This window comes from Podarcis tiliguerta (assembly GCF_965153285.1).
Source record: "Podarcis tiliguerta genome assembly, chromosome: 2".
In the NCBI taxonomy this organism is placed as follows: domain Eukaryota; kingdom Metazoa; phylum Chordata; class Lepidosauria; order Squamata; family Lacertidae; genus Podarcis; species Podarcis tiliguerta.
Genome location: NC_139535.1, coordinates 21086836 through 21104222, shown reverse-complemented (window position 1 = coordinate 21104222; position 17387 = coordinate 21086836). Strand labels below are relative to the sequence as shown.

General features: G+C 45.0%; 1 protein-coding gene across 6 annotated transcripts in view; it reads right to left on the bottom strand.

Annotated features, from left to right (window-relative positions):
* Positions 1–17059, bottom strand: part of PXK (PX domain containing serine/threonine kinase like) — a 49262-nt gene extending 32203 nt beyond the window's left edge. For all 6 annotated transcript variants that reach the window (XM_083425657.1, XM_083425658.1, XM_083425659.1 and 3 more), the window contains exons 1-3: positions 16688–17059; positions 4253–4303; positions 2656–2703 (exon numbers count right to left, since the gene is read on the bottom strand). In XM_083425657.1, the coding sequence (XP_083281783.1) occupies positions 2656–2703; positions 4253–4303; positions 16688–16789 (201 nt within the window). In that variant the 5' untranslated portion in view covers positions 16790–17059. The remainder of the gene's footprint in view (positions 1–2655; positions 2704–4252; positions 4304–16687) is intronic.
* Positions 17060–17387: the final 328 nt, after the last annotated feature.

Here is a 17387-nt window from a genome sequence, read left to right as displayed (position 1 = left end):
CCATGCTGCCAAAATTACTTAACTGCGCCATTTGTTTTGCATATTACCGTCCACGAGACTGCCTTAACAGAATTCTTGCTCCATTTGTATCTCACAGAGAATGCGAGAAGAGCCAAAGGGTCTGCTGAAACCCACTTGACAAAATTCTGCAATCACTAACTTCCCTCTTCTGCCTAGAAGTCACTGAGCAGTTCTTTAACATACATCCTCTTCCCCTGTACTTTCCCACGCACACTTAAAAAGAATTCAATGTTCTGGAAAAGCACAAGCACACAGTAGCTGCAGTGTTCGAAAAATGAAGGAATGCTACTCAGCGGCAAGGAAATACATCACGTGATAAGACAGCACCAGAAAGTACTTCGGAAAGGAACAAAACGACTGCATACACTGCGTCATTTTTTTTTTAAAGCACATTATGACTTCTGCTTTTGTAAGAAATAGACATTTTGACCACAGAAGACGAATCAAGTTAAAATGAGTGTCTGCCATTCTTCCCATCTTTAACGGGTTGCACAAAACATTACTAGGAACAGTTTTTTTCCATAGAGTACTTTAGTACAGTGGTACCTCGGGTTAAGAACTTAATTCGTTCCGGAGGTCCGTTCTTAACCTGAAACTGTTCTTAACTTGAGGTACCATTTTAGCTAATGGGGGCTCCTGCTGCCACCACCCCGCCACCGTGCGATTTCTGTTCTCATCCTGAAGCAAAGCTCTTAACCCAAGGCACTATTTCTGGGTTAGCGGAGTCTGTAACCTGAAGCGTCTGTAACCTGAAGCATCTGTAACCCGAGGTACCACTGTAGTTTGAATTAGCAGGTCTGTTTCTTCAGTCCGTACACCTTTGCCTGTTCAAACGTTTGTCTTTTCGTTAGCCGGGTTCATTTGTCTTGTTTAACTATGGTTTAATGGATCAATGTGCTGGCAACATGCTGCTCCAAAATCCTCAACTTCCCCTGCTCTTGGCTATGCCACGCCAGAAACAGCAATGCTTTGGCTTATCAGATCGTCTGAACCTGGGGCGCAAGGTTCACATCTCTCCAAACAAACCACACACCTGGCTATCACCAACAGGACAAGCCAAGGTTTTGTTGCGCCCAGCGTGCTGCAGCCAGGAGAAAAGCAGGAACTCTGAGCAGCAGGCGTCAGCATACCACTCACTCCCGTTAAACCACCGTTAAACATTAACTCTTGTTTAACAAACGTGCAAACACACGGCATCCATTCACATATGCAAAAGTGACTTCACAAAACACACAGTAAAGATACAGTCAGGAGCTCATCCTACACTCAAGTAGGACCCTGGCAGAGACACATGCCCGACTGGCATGTTCCCTCCCTCCTGGTCGATCGTTTGGGAGCTTCAAAAGCTTTCTTCAGCCTGAACATCACAGCGACCGATGCCAACAGACACCGGCACACTTAGGGATTCGCAGAGTCTTCGCAGCTTGCATGACAGACCTCAGCAACTCAGCATTTTGGCTAATCTACTTTATTTACATATAAACACACACGGAGCACTGCAACATGGCTCCCTCTCTCTCTAGCATCAGACAGCAAAGAGAAAGAACAAAGGACAATAGTCCCACTTCACGGAACACAGTAACACAAACATCCTGTCTCCGTCACTTCCCACTCTGTGGAGTCAAAACATACACCGTCATGTGATAGACAAAAATCCCATGACTGTAGTCACGGAGCAGGAATTCTAACAGATACTTGAGGAATTTGATCTTTGTGACTTCTCAAATGAACTGTCCTGATCCACACTTCCAGGACTAATGCGAAGATCAAAAAACTTAGCTGTCCATTGGATAACACCAGCCCACTTTGCTGCTTGAGGCAAAACAGAAAGTGCTGCCCCGTGGTTGCTGCGGTCACCAGCACTGCCATACCTGCACCCGCCGCTTGCCCTGCCACTACTACCACCACCACCTGCCCACCCTGCTGCCTCCACTACTGGGGAAGAAACAGTGCTGCCATCGGCACCAATTTTGGGTGAGATCTTGGTGTTTGGGGACCGCTGAGATCCTGCCCAAAATCAGCACTGCTTCCCCACTGCTGGTGGAGATGGCAGAGTTCCCACAGGGGTGCCACCGCCTGAGGCAGTGGCCCTACCCCACCTAATGGTTGCGCCGGCCCTGGATTTCACACTTCCCAAATTTCCAACATGCTTCTTGGCTCAAAAAAGTATCAAAACACTCTTCGAGATCCGTATATTGAATATGACTTTGAAATGCAGATTTTGGCGCAGAGCTGCTGCTTCTTCTTTTGATGCAGATTAATGCAGAAAACATGTCAAAACAGATTTGTGGCTGAGACGAGCAGAGGTGACAGGGAACAGACACAGACTGAATTCTCTAGCCCTAAATTCCAAAGTGGTACCTCGGGTTAAGTACTTAATTTGTTCCAGAGGTCAGTTATTAACCTGAAACTGTTCTTAACCTGAAGCACCCCTTTAGCTAATGGGGCCTCCCGCTGCTGCTGTGCCGCCAGAGCACAATTTCTGTTCTCATCCTGAAGCAAAGTTCTTAACCCAAGGTACTATTTCTGGGTTAGCGGAGTCTGTAACCTGAAGCGTATGTAACCTGAAGCATATGTAACCCGAGGTACCACTGTAGTTTTCATACAGCAACAAAAAACAAACAAACCTCTTACCTGCAAACTATTATTCAGCAAATCGAAGTCACTGTATCTTCTTATAATCTACAAAAGCAACACAGAATTAGTGCCAGTACCACACACTCTAATACAACTGGGTATCGACAATCCCAGTCTATGGGTACAATTGTGGCAGGAGCCAGGATCACAAAGATGCAAAACCTCCAAGGAGAACTAGAGAAATCTCTCTCTAGGCATGCTGCAATCACTCTATAGGAGCAAAGCATTGCTTCCATTACATGTATACAAGTTTACGGGGGCTTGGGCTGTCCCAGCGGCATGGATTTGTAGTGATATTTCTTATATCTGGGCTTACATAAAAATAAATTGTCAGCGGAGGAACATAAATAAGAGCCTAATTTTATTAAGGTTTCAACGTACAGGTGTTTCCCTTTTGAGTATTGCCGGCTTCTGGTTTAGGGAAAAACAGATTGCTCTTTCCAGAAATCTTCACATCACGGAATTTGGAATTTCAGGAGGGGCTCCACGCATTAAATGGTAATAGCACTTCCGATTCTGGGTACAACAGCATTTCGCACAACCAACATTCAGAGTGTGAACAACAGGCTTGTGTCCTTAAGCCCCTTGGTATGCACACATTAAGGAGTCACACCCAACCAGACTTCTCCAGCTTGCATACTGGGATGTTTAAGGATGCTCACCTAAGAGCACATGCTAACAGTATGCAAGCAGACTGAAAAGAAGAAAAGAGTCATATAAGCTTTTTCAGCTGGTAAGGGGGAAATCTGGCAGCTGCCCATGTCCTTCTAGGCCACAGTTTTAGGGTCTCTCCCCTACATTTCTCTCTTCCTTCAGAAGAGATTTGAGTCATCTCTGGTGCCTTCTATTCTAATTATTATTATTATTATTTCTTTATTTATACCCCGCCCATCTGGCTGGGTTTCTCCAGCCACTCTGGGTGGCTCCCAACAGAATATTAAAAATAGAATCAAACACTTAAAAGCTTCCCTAAACAGGGCTGCCTTCAGATGTCTTCTAAAAGTCAGATAGTTGTTTATTTCCTTGACATCTGATGCGAGGGCATTCCACAGGGTGGGAGCCACCACTGAGAAGGCCCTCTGCCTGGTTCCCTGTAACCTCACAGGGAGGGAACCGCTAGAAGGCCCTTGGCGCTGGACCTCAGCTGGCTGAGCGATGGGGGTACTTGCTCTCTGCGCTTGCAGCATACTTTAGTATTGATTGAAATGGGGTACGTGTGGGAAATCAGTATGAGTTTGGCTCCTTTTTACAGTCTCATGAACATGAAGAAGAAGAAGAAGAAGAAGAAGAAGAAGAAGAAGAAGAAGAAGAAGAAGAAGAAAGCATCACAGTGATGCACTTTCAGGATCTAAACACTGATGTGTCTAATTTGAACCAACTGGATGAGACCAAAGAAGAATCTGCATGCAGAAAAGAACATACAGGAACAATTCACCAAGCCCACATGCTGCTGAATAGCTTCTTTCGTCCAAAAAAAAAGTTATGCATAGAAGCATCTTGTCAGTGCTCAATTGACGAGGGAGCCTTTCACTGTGTTCCCTGTAAAATCCAATTAACAAAATGCATTTCCTTATGTCAGAGGTGAACAAGTTACCTGCCAACTGTTTTCCATGGAAATCCCTCTTTGCACACGAATGATGTATTCCTAGGAAGGAGAAGAAAACCCAATTAGAAAGCAGAGATCACACATGACAATTTGTCCATTTGAAACCTATTCATGCTTTTACTGTAATCTAAATCGGCCCATTTGTTGTAAGACCACACTGCCCCCCACCCCCACCCCATGAACGATATCTTGTTAGAATCATAGAATCATAGAGTTGGAAGAGACCACAAGGGCCATCGAGTCCAACCCCCTGCCAAGCAGGAAACACCATCAGAGCACTCCTGACATATGGTTGTCAAGCCTCTGCTTAAAGACCTCCAAAGGAGGAGACTCCACCACACTCCTTGGCAGCAAATTCCACTGTCGAACAGCTCTTACTGTCAGGAAGTTCTTCCTAATGTTTAGGTGGAATCTTCTTTCTTGTAGTTTGGATCCATTGCTCCGTGTCCGCTTGTCTGGAGCAGCAGAAAACAACCTTTCTCCCTCCTCTATGTGACATCCTTTTATATATTTGAACATGGCTATCATATCACCCCTTAACCTCCTCTTCTCCAGGCTAAACATGCCCAGCTCCCTTAGCTGTTTCTCATAAGGCATCGTTTCCAAGCCTTTGACCATTTTGGTTGCCCTCCTCTGGACACGTTCCAGTTTGTCAGTGTCCTTCTTGAACTGTGGTGCCCAGAACTGGACACGGTACTCCAGGTGAGGTCTGACCAGAGCAGAATACAGTGGCACTATTACTTCCCTTGATCTAGATGCTATACTCCTATTGATGCAGCCCAGCATTGCATTGGCTTTTTTAGCTGCCGCGTCACACTGTTGGCTCATGTCAAATTACCTATACGGTTTTTTCAAGGCTATGCAGAGCTCTGCATTTTGCTCTCTATTCTCTGTGCTTCCCTTTCACCCCATATGATTTATTTCGTTTCCCTGCTTCACAAACTCTTTTATGTTTTGCATTACGCCCCACTCAATGACGGCTGCACTCCTCTCTTGTCAAACAAACGCTGAAAACAGCAAAACAAGAAACCAAGTCATCCAAACTATCTCAGCCACTGTCCTGCAGAAAGGGACCATGTTATTTCCGCCTTCTGTACCAGAATACTCCCACGAAGTGGAGCTATGCAAGTATCTCTACGCTAAGAGAATTGCACACATTTATTAACTACTTAAGTGTTTGAAGTTTACGCAGTAAACCAAAAAGCAAGACACATCCTACCCAAGCCATGAATAGCAAAAGAAAGAAAAGTGCTCTCCAGAGAACTAAAGTACAGTGGTATCTCGGGTTAAGTACTTAATTCGTTCCGGAGGTCCGTTCTTAACCTGAAACTGTTCTTAACCTGAAGCACCACTTTAGCTAATGGGGCCTCCTGCTGCGGTCGCGCCGCCGGAGCACGATTTCTGTTCTCATCCTGAAGCAAAGTTCTTAACCCGAGGTAATATTTCTGGGTTAGCGGAGTCTGTAGCCTGAAGCGTATGTAACCTGAGGTACCACTGTAGAAGCCATTTATTTCTATATGTTACGGCCTCCTCCTTACGTCAGGGCAATCTCAGGTTGCCCATTTCATTTATTTTTCGTTTCAGATTTTAAACACAGATCCCCGGAGCACACTCGAGACTTTAATCGCAAAAAGGTACATCTCTACCCAAAATTGCTCATTAATGAGTTTTTTTAGAGCAAGTTTTAAAGCAGCTTTATCACATGGTTATTCTGGACCCAAAGCAGAGACAGAAGAGGAGGCACAGCTAGAACAACTGAAGGCAGAGGGGGAAATTTGCTCTCTCTTGCTATGCATTTGCTGCTGCTTTCTCTGCAAGAGAAGGGAGCTGTGGGATCACACAAAAACACAAACACAAACACACTGCTTTACAGCAGTGTGACCCTGGACTTCTTGCTGGAAGGGGGAGATTTAAACCAAAAGACCACTGAACATTAAAAAATATGGTTTGAGTTTTCATTTTTTTCTGCTGGCTAGTGGCTAGGAGTACAGTACAATGGTACCTCGGGTTACATACGCTTCAGATTACATACGCTTCAGGTTACAGACTCCGCTAACCCAGAAATAGTACCTCGGGTTAAGAACTTTGCTTCAGGATGAGAACAGAAATTGTGCTCCGGCAGCACAGCAGCAGCGGGAGGCCCCATTAGCTAAAGTGGTGCTTCAGGTTAAGAACAGTTTCAGGTTAAGAATGGACCTCCGGAACAAATTAAGTACTTAACCTGAGGTACCACTGTATAGCAATTTCTTGGGGAGTGGGTTTGTTAGTTTGTTAGTAACATCCACTTCCTGATTACCCTACTTCATTTCAGCAGTCTAATTCAGGAGGGAAAAGTAATTTTTCTTGCTGAACAAACAGGCAGTCAGAAACCCTTCCTAATCTGCTGAAAATCAGCCAGAGATCTAGCAGTAGATTCCAATCTACTTTCTGCCCACCCCTGCTGTACAACAGGCACACTTATCAGTAAACCAGCATATTTATATAACGTACTCTTTCACAAGTGGAGGCAAGCTCCCACAAATGTAGTCTCACGAACCACACACCCCAGCTCATCCTATTCTTCCCTGCCCTTCAGTCTTCCAAAGCATTCCAGTCTTCGTGACAGTCACCATGCTCAACCTCCCTGCTGCAAAGCAGCTGATCTGTTGCCTTGCATTCAGAGCTAAAGGAGGGGCAGGAGCAAGACTGGCATACAGGCCAGTGTGGCATAATGGTTAGAGTGCTGGACTAGGAGCTGGGAGGTCAGGGTTTGAATTCCCACTCAGCCATGGAGCTCACTGGGTGACCCTGGGCCACCCGTCATCTCTTAGCCTAACCTGCCTCACAGGGCTGCTGTGAGGATGAATGGGGAGGAGGAGAGCCTTGGGAGAAAAGGCAGTATATAAATGCAATCAATCAATCAATCAATCAATCAATTACTGCTGTGGCTTGAATTGGGGAGGGTGTTTTCTATGGTGTGTGTGTGTGTGTGAGAGAGAGAGAGAGAGAGAGAGAGAGAGAGAGAGAGAAGTATGAAATATGAATTTTCACCTCTATAGTATAATCATTTTTTTTTATATAAAAAACTAAATTGCTTGGATACCTTTTAGGTAACAAGCAACTAATAAGTTGAATATTATTAATAATAATAATCCACACATGAGGAACTGCCAGTTTACATAGACTGGAGGCCTTTTATGTAGTCTACTTAGGTAATGGTTTAATCCAGCTCTAGACTGCCTGGGTTAAAATTGCCTGATGCTTTGTTTTCCAATAAATGCTGTATTGTGCAAGAGGGAATCCACTTTTCAGTTTCCGATTTCCACACACTGAGGAAACACACTTTTATTCAGCTAGCTATCAATAGCTCTCTTGGGGCCACAAAAACTCTCTTGGGCCTGTTAAAAACCAGGTTTTTACTGTATCCTACTGAAAGTGAAGTAGTAGCCCGCTGCATTGAAAATAACAACAATGCCTTCAAGCCCTTGCTCACGCTGGCTGTAGGAACCGCTTGTGGGAGCTGAAAGCCAGAAGCCCCCCAAGAAATTGTTAGAGCCACCAGAAAGAAAACCAGTTTTGCTTTCTGAAGCACACACATGTACACCAAGCATTGCCGTTTACGCTGCTCAACTCTGGAGAAACTGGGAGTGGAGGGAGGGAGAGAAAGAATATAAATTACCGGTACAACGTACAACGTACAAGAAGATGCAAACAAAAGTGTAAAATCATGAACAGCAATAAACGGACAAGGTAGCTAATCCTGTAGCAGTACAGTCATACCTCGGGTTAAATGTGCTTCAGGTTGAGCGCTTTCAGGTTGCACTCCGCAGCGACCCAGAAGTAACGGAACGCGCTACTTCTGGGTTTCGCTGCTCGCGCATGCGCAGACGGTCAAAATGACATCACGCACATGTGCGGAAGCGGCGAATCACGACCCGTGCACACGCAGACGCGGGTTGCGTTTGCTTCTGGATGCGAACGGAGCTCCGGAACAGATCCCATTCGTATCCAGAGGTACTACTGTATGTCATAAAGAGGTATTCATTTATTTATTTCATTATATATGTATATATAGAGAGAGTGCTTGATTGTAAAAAATAATAAAATAAAATAAACCTCTATGGTAAAACAGTCTCTAAGTAGGTTAAAAAAAAAAAAAAGGTAAAGGACCCCTGGACAGTTAAGTCCAGTCAAAGGCTCATCTTGCTTCAGGCTGAGAGAGCCGGCGTTTGTCCACAGACAGCTTTCCAGGTCATGTGGCCAGCAGGACTAAGCTGTTACTGGCACACGGAGGACCATGAAGGAAGCCAGAACGCACGAAAACGCTGTTTACCTTACTGTCACAGCAGTACCTATTTATTTACTTGCACTGGTATGTTTTTGGACTGCTAGGTTGGCAGGAGCAGGGACAGAGCAACGGGAGCTCACCCCGTCACGGGGATTCGAACCGCCAACCTTCCGATTGGCAAGCCCAAGAGGCTCAGTGGTTTAGACCACAGGGCCACCCGCTCCCTTAAAGCCTCGTAGACACACAGGGATTCTAGCAGCAGAGCAGCAACCACATATACAGTGGTACCTCTGGTTACGTACTTAATTCGTTCCGGAGGTCCATTCTTAACCTGAAACTGTTCTTAACCTGAAGCACCACTTTAGCTAATGGGGCCTCCCGCTGCCACCACGCCACCAGAGCACGATTTCTGTTCTCATCCTGAAGCAAAGTTCTTATCCCGAGGTACTATTTCTGGGTTAGCAGAGTCTGTAACCTGAAGCGTATGTAACCAGAGGTACCACGGTATGCTCTTCTGCTCAAGGGTACAATTGGAAATTAATCACTGCACTCTCTTGACACAAATTTGCAGTTTACGCATATTCCTCCAGTGCCTCATGCTTCAGGGTTAATGGTGGTGCACAGCTTAAGGACTCTAGTCTAGCAGAAAACCTCTCTTTCCCCTCTCCCCTTATTGACACTCATCTCTGAATGAACCCTGACACCAAAGCAGCTTTACTCCTGTGGGGCTTTGACACTGATAATGCTGATGTAATGAGTGTAAAGAAGCAAAACAAACAAGCACGCTCCCTCTGTAGGGAAAAGTATTCACCCACAAAAGCAATGCTTCCCTCAGAACGCCAGCCGAACTTTAATGTATGTAACCTGCAAAATCAGGAAATATTAAAGCACCTGTTTACCGTAATGTGCAGCAGTATAAACAATCATCATCGTTTTGTGAGATAGTATCTGGAGCTCTGTCTTTGCTGCCTTGTTTGATCCCAAGCCAAACGCTCTCACAAAACCCAGGATGTTTTGGAACAGCAGAAATATTGCTTAAGCAACACTCACACACACCCCGCTTCAATATTTACAAAACTACAAGTACAGTTTCAACACTGCTGCAAGCCCAGAACACGAAACTGCCAAGATAGAAAGCATTACATTGCCCAATAATGCCTGTGCTTGAAGGCAGGACATTTTAAAGTATATAAAGTATGGGGGGGGGGGATTCCCTTCCATTCCTCATGCACCCTCCACCATCACCCGGTCAATTAAAAATTCCCCAGTTGTGTGCACTTTTTATTTTGCCTGATCCCGGTTTCCATTTGGGGAAAACAAAATGCAGGTTTAGATGCTTTTCACTCCTGCCGCACTGAAAATTCCTTTTTTAAAAGGCCCTATTTAAAGGTTAGGACTCATCAGTTTTTCAACTGCTGGTTTAGGATCCACAACTGGGTTGTATCCTAATCTAAAGTGGGTCACACTCACAGATATATTTCATTTTGGGGTTTTTTCAAAGGAGAGTGACAGATGGAAAGCAAGAGACTCTGTGTGCAGGAAAAAGGGAGGTGAAGAAAGAAGAGGAAAGGAAGAAACAGAAAGGTTGAAGAATACTGATATGCACTATTACTATAGCAAAACTAGTTTAGCCATAACTTTTTTGAGTAAGATATGTCACTGGCACACAAATTGGCTACAGTGCCAATTTGTCAACCTGCCAGTAAAGATGTGGGATAAATATATTACCAAGAATTCTTACAATTCCAAAAGGCCTCTGGATTCCAAATTCAAATCTAGAATTTGCCTCTACTGGAACAACAGGCTTTTCTAATCCCTGCCACCACCCAAGTAATGAACCCCCCCACTCCCCACCCCACCCCCAAAAAACCACACAGAGAAATAAAAATCATTTGTTATACCACACCACCAGGTTCCACACATGCATATGGAAGCTGGAAGGGGGGGGGACCTTTGGAAAGGGAAAAAAACAGGTGGCAGGGAAAGATTTAAGCATGCTTATTCCCCTTCTCTGCACTCAGAAGAGGCCACTCCCAGATCTACTTTTCATTAAACCTACATTTCACACCCTGCTTCCAGGCCAAGAAAGCCACCCCCCCCCCCCCAAGGCAGCCTAGCTGACAATTAGGAAAAGTAAAACACACACAGCAAAATGAAGCAACAAAATCCGAAAGAGTGCAAGTCATGAAACAGGTAAGTCAAAATGCTTTCCTACTGAGCAAGGTCTTGATCAGCATTTTAAATTCCAGAAGGGAAACAGGCAAGCAGAGCCCCTGTGGGACAAAGTCATCCCAAAGAGCAAGAAGGGACACAACAGAGGAAAGGCCTTGTGATCAGCTGCCACACCTTCAACACTTCAGAAGACAAGGGCACTCATAACAGGCTCTTTCCTACAAATAAGGCAGTGATGGCCAAACTCGGCCCTCCAGATGTTTTTGAGACTACAACTCCCACCATCCCTAGCTAACAGAACCAGTGGTCAGGGGTGATGGGAATAGTAGTCCCAAAACATCTGGAGGGCCGAGTTTGGCCACCACTGAAATAAGGCATGAGAGGGTGTACATGAGACTAAGTGCTCCTTCAGAAGTTCAGTGACTAGTGCAGACCATTTAGAACGGACCTGGACAGTGTGATTATTTTATTTTATTTATTTTCATTTTGTACTGCCCTTCATCCAGCTATCACAGGGCCGTTTCGCAACGTAAAAATACAAAATGAGAACACAAAATACACCATAAAAACAAAAACAAACCAATATTTCCCTTCCCACAAACACATTTGAAAGGCCACAGAATGTGAATCGACCCAATTAAGAATAAGAAAATCTATAATCTGCAACCCTCCATCATCCCCAACAAGTTGCAATGCTGGCTGGGGCCGATGAGAGTTGGAGTCCAACAACATCTGGAAGGCCTCAGGTTCCTACAGGTTACCGGTGCACATACTGCAATAGTTAGATCTACACTTCCCCCACTCAAAAAAAGGGGCAGTGCCATTTACCATCCAAAGGGACGCGGGTGGCGCTGTGGGTTAAACCACAGAGCCTAGGGCTTGCCGATCAGAAGGTCGGCGGTTTGAATCCCCTCGACGGGGTGAGCTCCCGTTGCTCAGTCCCTGCTCCTGCCAACCTAGCAGTTCGAAAGCACGTCAAAGTGCAAGTAGATAAATAGGTACTGCTCTGGCGGGAAGGTAAACGGCGTTTCCGTGCGCTGCTCTGGTTCGCTAGAAGTGGCTTAGTCATGCTGGCCACATGACCTGGAAGTTATACGCCGGCTCCCTCAGCCAGTAAAGCGAGATGAGCGCCGCAACCCCAGAGTCAGTCACGACTGGACCTAATGGTCAGGGGTCCCTTTACCTTTACTTATTTACCATCCAAGTTGGGAAAGGGCAGTCCTGTTCTTTTTGACCACTTGAGAGTTAAGAAGCAGAGCTGGATCCAAGGGCACTCCAAAATCTGCAAATTTCTGGGACTGTTTTGAGAGACGGATAACCCGCCCCAAGGCTAACAGGCCCAATCACCATCAACTATTCAGCCTTATCTGCACTGAGCCTCTTCCAGCCCACCCAGGTAGCGTGTTGGAAAAGTATGATATTTGGGAACAATTGATTTGGAGTGACTTCCGAACACCTTGAAGCATTGTGACATTTTCTCAGTGTTCTGTCTAGTCAAGAGGGCTAGAGCGGTGGTAAAGGGAAAATGCGATTTGCCGAATAATAATAATAATAATAATAATAATAATAATAATTTATTATTTGTACCCCGCCCCTCTAGCTGGGTTTCCCCAGCCACTCTGGGCGGCATCCACAGAGACCAAAAATACACTAAAATGTCACACATTAAAAACTTCCCTGAACAGCTTCGAGTTTCCTTGCTCCAGCTCAAGAGGATGTTACTTTAAAATGTTAATTTATAAAGGAAAATGCTTACATCAAAGGACAGGACCTACTTCTCACTCCAGATATGTAACAGGAAACCCAATGAAACATTGTGACAAACTACTAAGTACAGCTATGTATCATATTCTTTCTTAAAAAATACGTCAACACACTTTTTGCCTCCTTGTGCAACTGTTTTGTCTCTGCCTCCTAACAGATGAAACAGAAGTTTAAGAATGGCCAAATACAGCTCTGAAATCACTGAGAAAGCCCAGCAGGACTCTTGCTTCACAGTACACATGTGATTAAAAGAACAAACCTCTATTTGAACTTTCCTCAGTGTGCATTAACAAAACGGAAATGCAAAGATAAGGTTCACAAAATTGGTTTCTTCAACTCCCACATATGAAAGACACACTATTTGGCTGGAAAAACCTGCTTTGAAATGTTTGTCAATGGGGAGCCAGACCTGACTCTTCCTTTGCCAATTTGAGCCAACCTCCCCACAGACCCATAGAAACCAAGGCAGAATGTCAAGACCACAAAAACCTTTGGGTTGCTTTTATGCTCTTTAGAATAAAAATAAATGTATCAGATATACATAATGGCAAGAATTATATAGCATGTGTAAGTTTTAATGAAGTATTGTAGTCTTTCTAGAAGACAACCCAATCCACAACCCAGCTAAAGTCAAAACCTACTGTACAACTGATCACCGATGACTGTGGCCGATGTAAACCATATCCAGTTCATTTCAATGGGACTACATTAGCTTAAATCCACATTTTCTGGTTTATAATCTGTAGGCCAAGGAAAGGGAGGGAGGGAGGGAGGGAAGCGTATGTAACCTGAGGCGTATGTAACCCGAGGTACCCCTGTAACACTAAATATGACCCCAACTATTTTGTTCGTGTTAACAAATGAAGATACTGTAACTTGGAAACCTCAAGGAAATACTGAAAATCCTTCAATTTTCTTTAAACCTACTCCTGAACAGTAGGATGAGAGGAATTTCTTCTATCATCATCATGCTAGTTGGAGAGTCAAGAGAATGGGCATGTCAAGGCAACCAAGGGATACAAAGGTGATGTGGTTTAATATAAAATCTGGTTTGTCAAGAAAATGCTGTGCAGGAATGTTAAAAGATGTGAGCCATGTGACTTAAGGCCACAAAAGGACCAGGCCTCACACATTTTCATTCGTATACTTGCCCACACATGATATTTGTGCTTGTCATTTAAGGAGAACTCACAGCCCGAAAAGAAAAACAGAGTAGATTATTTTCCAGTATACCTTCCTAGTTCTGAGGCAATACCTTCCTAGTTTTGAGGCAATTGTTACTTGCCAACAGAGTAGTAGTTATTGGCTTGTAAATAGTTAGCAAAGTCTTCTTAAAACTGTGTTTGGAGAAGGGATGGGATGATGGTTAGTGCAGGTAAGTTTCTGATTTCCTTATACTGTTCATGTCTTAGTTGTAAACCTGGCTTTGTGTTACATGACCATGAAGGATAGTCAGGTCATAGCAACGAAGGATACCAGAAGCTGCTGCAGAGAAGTTTTGGCAGATAAACATTAAACAGGTCCAGGGCTAAAGCAAGTTTATTCCAATATGAGGCCTACTTAGTCCCAAATCTCTATTCAAGGCCATGGCTACCCTTCTAGTCAACAGTTCTCAGTTCATTTGTTATGGGGTATAAACCATATAACAATTTCTCTCATTACACACTTAGAAAGTGTTCCATATTTCCATAACTAGAGAACTCTGCTGCAAATATGCTTTATTTATAACTACACAGGCAGAGCCATGAGGATGCAAATAGGCTCCTAAAGCAGGCAGCACAACTGTTGATCCTGAGTTAGATTTCCAAAGAGAGCACTGAACCTCAAAGGTGATTTACCAGTAATCCAATCCACAGTTTTATCTTCTCTCAAAACCCAAACTGAAAACTCTTTTCTCACATTGCACCATGTGCACACACACACAGAGTGCAGAATAATTGTGTCACCTACCCTGTAGGTATAAGGGCCCATTCAGAAAAATAACCCATCACCGAACAATCATTCTTGCGTATTATCATGCAATCAGTTTAATGAAGGGTGATCACAAAGCAGCAGCAACCCACAGACCTTCAAACAACTTAAAACAAAGTATGTTCCATATAGTAAATCACTCTTGATAATAAGCTGCCTGCTCTTAGCCCCACTGCAAGTGACCAACAGTTGTTTCCTGGAAATAAAACTGTTCAGAGATCATAGTCAGATGAAGGCAAAGAAACATGCATTTCTATGATTTCTTAGTAATGATAAAAATCCATCTATAAGCTACAATTACCACACTGGCTAATCTAAGCATATCACACCATGATGCACTTCATCTGACTATGATCGCTGATCAGTTTTATTTCCAGGAAGCAACTTGTCAGTATCTAGGCTGTAATGGATCACAACATAAAGCAGGGTTGGGCTTTTGATGTTGTTTTTGCCCTTTACACTCGATCAACATAGGCATTATACCTGTGAATGCCAGGGGCAAACAAATGGTGACTGCTACTGCCTTCATATCCTGTTGAGACCTTCCCAGAGGCAGTCTGGATGAATGGTTTCTAGTTGGATGGAAGTGTTTTCTTTTAATGCAAAACCCAAGGAGTACCTCACACCAATCTAAATAACCTCAGTTCCCCATCATGCACTAACACCACTTTCCAATCTATCCTCTTAGCTGTTTATTTATTATTATTATTATTATTATTATTATTATTATTATTATTTACTTACAATTGGCAAAAGTGGTTTAGCTTTATTTTTAACTTTGTCATTATTTTGTAACACTACATGTAAAATGAGACTCTTGAATGTTGTCACGTGGTTCTGAACTGCTATAGCACGGCAGTGTGGTTTTTGCTGTATGTTCTGTCATGTCTCTCCGTTTACAAACTGCCTTGAGTACAGCAGCGTTCATTAAGGATGAAATGAAAATTAAAAGAAAAACATTCACACTAACTCTGCACCTGAGCACATTATCTCACACCAATACAGTACTCCATTTTCCAGTCACAGCTGAAATCCACTTTGAAACAAAACACCCTCTTTCCTGAAAAACTCTTCCCTCCAATTCACAACAGCGCAATGACACTCTCCGTTACTCTGCAGTCAGAAAAAATACACTCTGCACCTACTCAGGGGCGCTGCCAACTATTCACACTTCACACTCTCTGGAGTTGTATTTTTCCGTAACATTTCACCCAACTATTCTGCTATGGCAAGAACGCAAATCAGCCAGTGTACATGGCATGGCCTTGCCTCACGTTTTATCTTCATCAAAAACAACAAAAAACCAGATACGTTTGGGACAGTTAGCCTCATCCAATGACGTTCATGGCAGAGTTGAGACTCGAACCCGTCTCCCCAGTTCTCCTCCAGCCACTGTAACTCCTAAGCCCCACACTGTGGCTCCCAAGTCTGATAAGCAGATAACACCCAAGGCCTTTCCTTGCTTGTTTTAACCCAGGCACCCCCAAACTCGGCCCTCCAGATGATCTGGGACTACAATTCCCATCATCCCTGACCACTGGTCCTGTTAGCTAGGGATGATGGGAGTTGTAGTCCCAAAACATCTGGAGGACCGAGTTTGGGGATGCCTGTAATTTAACCCATGCACCACTGTACTCAAAAACCTTGGACTTTGTTATTTTAACCCATGTACTCATCCTACATGCCTGTTCTATAGTTTCCCCATCTTTTCAATTTCCCTCTGCCGTTGCAACTGTTCCCTCGGTTTTAGGCAAGCTACGAAGTGAAACAAATTAAAATTATCCCCCCCCCCAAAAAAATCAGCAACCCTAGCAATGACAACAGACCCCAAGGCTGACCCCTTAGCCCTAATAACAGCAGCAGCTGCAGAAGTAGTAGTAGTAGAGTGACTGGGGGCAACCCAGTCAGATGGGCGAGGTGCAAATAATAATAATGATGATTTTAATTAAGACTTACTTTCCACCTATTCTCCACTTTCTGCCCCATCTCCCTCCCAAGCCCACGACGTGCAAAATCCTTCCTGGGGAGGAAGGGAGGCGGAGAGAGGCTCTTGCCACCTCGAAGGACCACTTAGCCCCAGAGCATGTTGCAGCCAGCAAACCCCCACGACCCGCCGAGCCCCCTTTCCCTGAGCCCCCCAGCCATCACGGCCGGGCTCTGCATACGCCCCCCACCCACCCTCCCACCCCAGCCAGCCCGGCCTGTGCGCTGCCCGCGGCGACCCCCTTCTTCCTGCCCCAGCCGCATACCGTGTGCGAATGGAGGCTCTGGCTGGCCTCGATCACGGCTGTCAGCGGCGCCGTGTCGTCCAGCAGCACTTTGCCCGCCGCCGGCTTCTCCATGAAGGCCATGCCGAGCTGAAGTGGGGAAGACGGGGAGGAGAGAGCGGCGCCTCGCCCGCCAAGCCCCGAGGAGGATTTGCTGCTGCCGCCGCCGCTGGTGGTGGTGGTTCCGCCGTCAACACCGGAGCGAGCGCAGCCGGCCAGCGAGGCCTCCTCTGGGTCTTAAAGCCCGAAGGGCTCCCGGCCTCAGCAACTCCGGCCTGGAAAAAAAAAAGAGGCTGGAGCGTTACGAGAAGAGGAGGAGGAAAGAGGGAGAAGCGTGACCAGGAGCCAGCCCCACCCCTTTCCCAGAAACCGCATCGGATCCGGTGCTACGACGACGGTTGTAGGATTCGCTGCGCTTTGAACAACCCCATCCACAGTGGAAACGGCCTCCCTCGTTGGAAGGCGCTCCTTCCTCGGAGGCTTTCCCAGTTGGATGGCCGTCTGCCAGGCAGTGGGGCGGATTTATGTATAATAATAATAATAATAATAATAATAATAATAATAATAATAAACTTTTATTTGTATCCCGGCCAAGACCGGGCTCAGGGCGTCTAACATCAGATATAAACATGGACCAGGGGTCAGCAAGCTTTTTCAGCAGGGGGCCAGTCCGCTGCCCATC